The sequence below is a fragment of the Neltuma alba genome, unplaced genomic scaffold, assembly GCF_004799145.2.
Source record: "Neltuma alba isolate B1F8T4 unplaced genomic scaffold, ASM479914v2 tig00011729_pilon, whole genome shotgun sequence".
NCBI classification, from domain to species: Eukaryota; Viridiplantae; Streptophyta; class Magnoliopsida; order Fabales; family Fabaceae; genus Neltuma; species Neltuma alba.
The window spans coordinates 104,485-110,639 of NW_021636357.1; the positions used below are offsets into that span (position 1 = coordinate 104,485).

The window sequence follows — 6,155 nt, forward strand, 5'->3', positions numbered from 1 at the left end:
CAAACATCAACCATTGGAATGTTAGGAGCCATGGTGTAACATCCCCAAAAAAAAAAAAATCCTGAGACTTTTAGTCATAGTTTTACCCTTAATGAGTATAGGACCAAGTTTTAGGTTTAGAAAATATGTGGGTGTGTGTATACTCAAGATAAGAGATAGAAGAAATTAAATGGGTATAAAATATATGTGTGTGTGTGTGTTCAATAATAAATAACCAAAGTAAAGATAAAATATATGTATATATGACTACATATAATATTTAAAAAAATCTAACTAATTTAAAGATATCTAATATTTAAGAAAATCTGAATTTTGAGATATTCTCTATCACTTTTATCACTTTTCATGTGAGAGCAGTAGATGAGATGTAGCAGGGAAAGTTCTCGAGGTGTGAGGCTACTTCCTGAGTAGTTAGCCTTCCATGATTGTTATGCTTGATTTACTAATGATTGCTACCGGACTAGTTTTCATTCATTTAATTAATTCGGGGAATTAATTTTATTATGATATTATTACTGTTGAGTTGGACTGTGCTTGATTAGTAGGTTTGAAGCTGTTGGATTTGTTTATTTTCATTTTATTTTACATATTTGTGGATCCGCAAGAATATGAACAGTTTCATTTAAATAAGTGGACTTTTTTCTTTGAGGTAGTGGCCTGAGGCCCCTTTAGAAATAATGATCATGATATAATTATGTCTATCAAATGCTTATAGTTCTTTTTACAATCATGTTTAGATAGGCAGTATCCCTCCTAAAATGGTTAAAAATAGTGTGTAGTAAATTATTGCTGAAGGCAAATGCAGGAATCCCTTCTCGTAACTTACTTAATCTTTTATTAATTCATCGATGACAGGTACTCTTTTGATAGTAATGATAGAATGACGTGTAAGTCCTTTTCCATCATGATTTTGATTTAGGAAAAAAATTTCTAGTTTGCTGCTAGTTTATTATTATTGCCACATCAAATACTATAACTATATGTGGGGCTTAGTGTTTTAAAGGAGGATGTTTCACATAGAACCTCACAATTTACTGAACCTTCAAATAGCTCGAGCAATGGATCGAGGCTTGCTAGAAATCTTAAGAAGGATTTCTTACCCACATTCCACTTGTGAAGCATCTTGTGCACATGAAAACCAAAACGAGAAATATTGAATTGCCTTGCTTGACATACAATCTCTGACTTGTAGGCCAATTCCTAACTGTGACCTTCCATGCATTTGTGTAGCAAAAAAGCAAGATGTTAATGTTGAAGTACAACATCGACCAACATCAGATTATAAATCAACACTTAAATATTGGCCTTCAAATCTCCCACGAAGAACACAATTTAGTGAAGATTCTCCCCCTCCATATCCTTGCTTTTGAATAATTTCTCGACATTAGATCTATACTCCTCATCACCCCCTTCTTAATCTGACATCTTATGAAATGCTCATCTCAATGACATGCACCATATGATTCATTATATCCCACTCTTAGGATGTAGAGAGATTTTTTTAAATTATTTTGACTTGTAGCAACCGGGTTTATTTGGTTGGAAAAATCCTATAGAAGAGAAATGATTACTAAAAAGTCTCAATAATAATCTCAACAGTCTATAATGACAAATCCTATAGTGAGAATGATAACTTTTGGAATTTATTTTTTAATTGTTTTTCTACTCAAGAACCTCATGTAATTCTCCCATTTCTTTTTGATCTATGATTTCAAGTAAAATTATTTTCTCACAAGTTCCTAAGAAATGTTGATTTTCCCTCTATCAAATCCTCCACACATGCAATAATTCCCTCCAAAGAATAACATGAAGTGTGAGGATTAGCCATCAGGCAGCCATTTAGAAATATAAGGAGGGGCTCAAAAGCTTGTAAACTATTGAAATCAACTTTAAAACTGAGACATTCTCTCCTATTTAAATATAAGTTAAATTTTGTTGAAGGAATTATTTTTTATAATATTCATTTTTGTCTACATATGTAATGATTTTTTTTTAATTTTATCTCCATATATTTTCTTCACTCTTTGATTTATTTATTATATCTTTTACTCATTTTCTTTATTAATAAGGGCATATTTAGAAAAAAAATATATATGCCTTACATATGTTTTTTTTTAAACTGATTTTAACTAGTTTCTTGATAAGTATAAATGAATAAAGTTTAGCTTATATTTGAACCAGAGAGAGTAAATTGTAAAGACGTCTGATTTAAATTAAATATTACTACCTCCGATCCTTAATATAAAAACTTGTTAGATTTTTATTTTGGTTTTAAATATAAGATTCTAATTCATTTTGTCTTTCATATTTATTTATTTGTTCTCAAAGTAATTTCTGTAATAATGATAGTTCTAATCAATATACTTGATTAACAAAGATATTTTAAAAAAGATAACACATATTTATTATAAATAATTAATTTAATTAATTTTTTTATTTACTTAAATTAGTCAATTATTTTTTATACCAAGAAAGTGAAATTTTTTGCACATGTTATGTAATTGAGCTCCTTACAGCGAACGTATCCATGGGCTAAAAAAAAAGAAGAAAAAACCATTTTATAGTTCTCGCGCGCGCGCTCACACAATTGACCCATTTAAATCTCACTCTATGATCACGCGCTAGCCGGGCTGCGATCCCAGTGACAAATACTCCGCGAATCCCAAGGAATCCCGCCCGGGGAGGAATTCGGCGCGAAGACGATAAGGTGAAATCTCATCCGTCAAAATTCAAACTTAATCAACGATCAAGTAACGTAACACGTCATTAATCCGTCTTATGCCTTCTCCTCCAATCAGAACACATCTCTACTCCCTATATATAACTAGCCCCACCCCATTTTCATCATATCTCATTTCATCTCTCAGCCCTTTTCTCTATTGGACGCAACCTGTCCTCGTTCTCGCCAACTATTCACTTGAGTCCTTTTTCCAAATCGATGGCTCCGGCAAAGGCAGAGAAGAAGCCAGCAGAAAAGAAGCCGGCAGAGAAGGCCCCGGCGGAGAAGAAGCCTAAGGCCGAGAAGAAGATAGCAAAGGAGGGCGGTGAGAAGAAGAAGAAGAAGGCCAAGAAGAGTATCGAGACTTACAAGATTTACATTTTCAAAGTCTTGAAGCAGGTGCACCCTGATATCGGTATTTCCAGCAAGGCCATGGGCATCATGAACAGCTTCATCAATGATATCTTTGAGAAGCTTGCACAGGAGGCATCGCGATTGGCTAGGTATAACAAGAAGCCAACTATCACATCTCGGGAGATCCAGACCGCCGTGCGATTGGTGCTGCCTGGAGAATTGGCCAAGCACGCCGTTTCTGAGGGGACCAAGGCCGTGACGAAATTCACAAGTTCTTAAGTTTGGATATGGTCTGTCCTGTGAACAATTTAAGATGTGGCGGTTTGTCCTTTCATTTTGGGGATCTAGGGTTTTCTGTAGAACCCAATCGATTCCCTTCTAGTTAGGGTTTATCTTTCTTTCTCGATCTCTGGAGCTACATATGTAATGCTATGAACAGTTCTTAATTAAATGTTTGGTTAGAACGAGTATGAGCTTTATGATCTGAATCCTGACGCTTTATGACCGACTTCAAGTTGAGCGAGCATCGTTGTGCTTTCTGTTGTTTCGGGAGAAGCGTATATGATTTGAAGACAGTTTCGTGGTAGTATAATACCTTTATCATCGGCATATTCAGCTGACTGTCTAACTTATGTGAGGCCATGACTATTATGCGATTCAGCCTAGTCGAAGGAACCTGATTAGCCTTAATCAACTATTCAAATGGACGGGTTGCAAAATATTCGCTCTTCATTCTAAGAGAAGAGGTCGATTGTTCGCTATTAATCACGAGTATGGTTTCCCATCATGTCCGAAATATATGCTGTGATACAAATCCTGTATCTTAACAAGAGCACTATGACACCAAACTGATTTATGAGTTCTAGCCTATATAGTTAGCAAGCGGGCCTGCGTTTAGCCATCAGTTAGAGAAAGATCCATGATATTGCTGAAACATCTCTGCTTGTTTGTAAAAGAGCGCTGAAGAACTTGAGTGTTCATTGCTAGTCTCTTATTCGCCGTTGTTGGGGATTCAGCACTCGATTTTTTAACATTGGCCGTGAACAAGCGGAACTAGTGCTACCCAGGGAACATCGCCATAATTAGACATGAAATGCGAGACTGCCTTGAGAAACTATGCTGCTATTATGGGGTAGCTGCAAAAAAAAACTGTTGTTAGTCTCATGCTTGTTTAAGGGTGCTTGATTCAAAAGACAGGAAGCTTCGTTCAAGTGGTACTCAACAAATTCTTCTTGCAGTTTATCTTGTATGTTTGATGATTTTGAAGGACTGTTAACTTTTTGTTCACCAGCTGGTTTTCTTGTTATTGATAACGTTTTTGTTTTCACTGTTTAATGTTACTGTGTTTGAAGGATTGTAAGAAAAACATACTACTGGATTACGGGGCAGGTGATCAAAGCTAAGTTTCATAATTTTCAGCTGAATTATTCCTGTCAATAGGAGTGTCTTGTGAAGATTGGACTGGTTATGCGAAGCACCAATGTCAGCAAACAAATATAACTGCAAAACTCCCTTACCCAACAACGTATTCTATCGAGTCTCATCTTCCATCAATAACTGGCAAAAAATAAAAAGAAAAAAAAACTCTCAATAACAATGTATCATCACAAATTTAAGCTTCTGCCTGTTATTTAACAACATTTAGTCGTTCTCTCAATTATTTCACGGTACCCTTTGCAGTTCTAGTTTCCCTTTAGTCTCACCTGCCGTCTGGTTCATAACCTGTGGTAAATATGAAGCCATTCGCCAAACTCTTTAGAATGTTAAGATTAATCAAACTAATCAGAGGCACGCCGGGGGCAATGCATAGGCTATCGATATGAGCAAAATCCCACATCAGGAAAGGCATGTTAATCCATAAAACGTCATCAGCAAATTGTTAAATTTCAAGAATTACTGTGTTTGATAGGAAAGTATTTCCATTGACCTCTACGTCAGAGAGAATGGAGAATTCATGACAGTTTCTATCCAATCCCGCTTCGGACCACACTTCTCCTTCATTGGCATTCTCCACTGCGAGGAAAACTAGACACATTTTTTCATATTTAGCATTTAAACTACTATGGTGAATTGCGTTGTTCATAACTTACAGTGTGATACGACATGTTGACACAGGTGAAGCTGGTACTAATTACTTACGTTTTTAATTTTATGAAAATGTACAGCAGATGATCAAACATCCTTTGACATGCTCAGTCCGATGTTATAGCTTGTTTTCTATATAGTATGTCCACACAGTTTGGGATGACTTTTGTATGCCTCCCATTCTTCAGCTGATTTAACCTGTACACAAGGGTTCATTGTTCAGGAACAATATTTTGTGCTTACCAGCAGCAGCAGCAGCAGCTTACGAGTAAGAAGTGTCTTCAAAGAATTTCCTCCCCTTAAAATTTAGGAAACTACATATACTATTACCCTTCACATTCTCAACTTGGAAGTGTTGAAGGCTGCACTCCTGCAATCTGGTGCAGTACCATATTTCGGAAGTTCATATGGAATGTTTTGAAGTTGTATTATCACCAAATTATTGTATCAGGTTGCTGAAAACATGGGCGTGAGCAATATTGGAGGGGAGCCAGGTTATCTACGGATTAATACTCCAGTTTTAATCGGAAATTGTATGCTTCATATGCATCATTCCTTTTGCGAGAATCCTGGGCGTTTGTTCAAAGCCATCCATCAAACACCTAACATGTTCATTTGTGTGAAGATATTAGAATATTTTTTCATCCATTCTTTTGGTACTAAATTTGTTTACTACCCTCACAAGAGCGTTGGCTCCAAAGTTTCAATTCAAAGTAGATATTTCATAACATTTTCCCCTGCCGTATCTCCCTCTCAAGTATCAGTAACGTTGATTCCAAACCATGTTACATATATCCGACGCTGTCACGCCACGTCTTTATGCTTTATTTTACGGAAAGTCGTAGTTGAATTGGACCAGACATTAAAGATGCGATCTTAAATATTTGGATAAATTGGCGCGCTGCGAGCCCTCAATCCCTTGGACGGACAAATAAATTTAAATTGGAATTTGAAGGAAATTCAAATTCCAATTTAAATTGAGATTTATAATATAAAA

At 35.8% G+C, this 6,155-nt stretch overlaps 1 protein-coding gene across 1 annotated transcript; it reads left to right on the forward strand.

The window, feature by feature from the left end:
- The first annotated feature begins 2,853 nt into the window (after positions 1-2,853).
- On the forward strand, positions 2,854-3,561 carry LOC114717280 (probable histone H2B.3). Its single transcript, XM_028902387.1, has one exon. It carries the CDS (start codon positions 2,939-2,941, stop codon positions 3,350-3,352), a length of 414 nt encoding a protein of 137 aa, XP_028758220.1. The 5' UTR covers positions 2,854-2,938; the 3' UTR covers positions 3,353-3,561.
- Positions 3,562-6,155: the final 2,594 nt, after the last annotated feature.

What these genes read in the sequence shown, in the direction of transcription:
- LOC114717280 (XM_028902387.1), top strand. Translation starts at nt 2,939, where the DNA reads ATGGCTCCGGCAAAGGCAGAGAAGAAGCCAGCAGAAAAGAAGCCGGCA.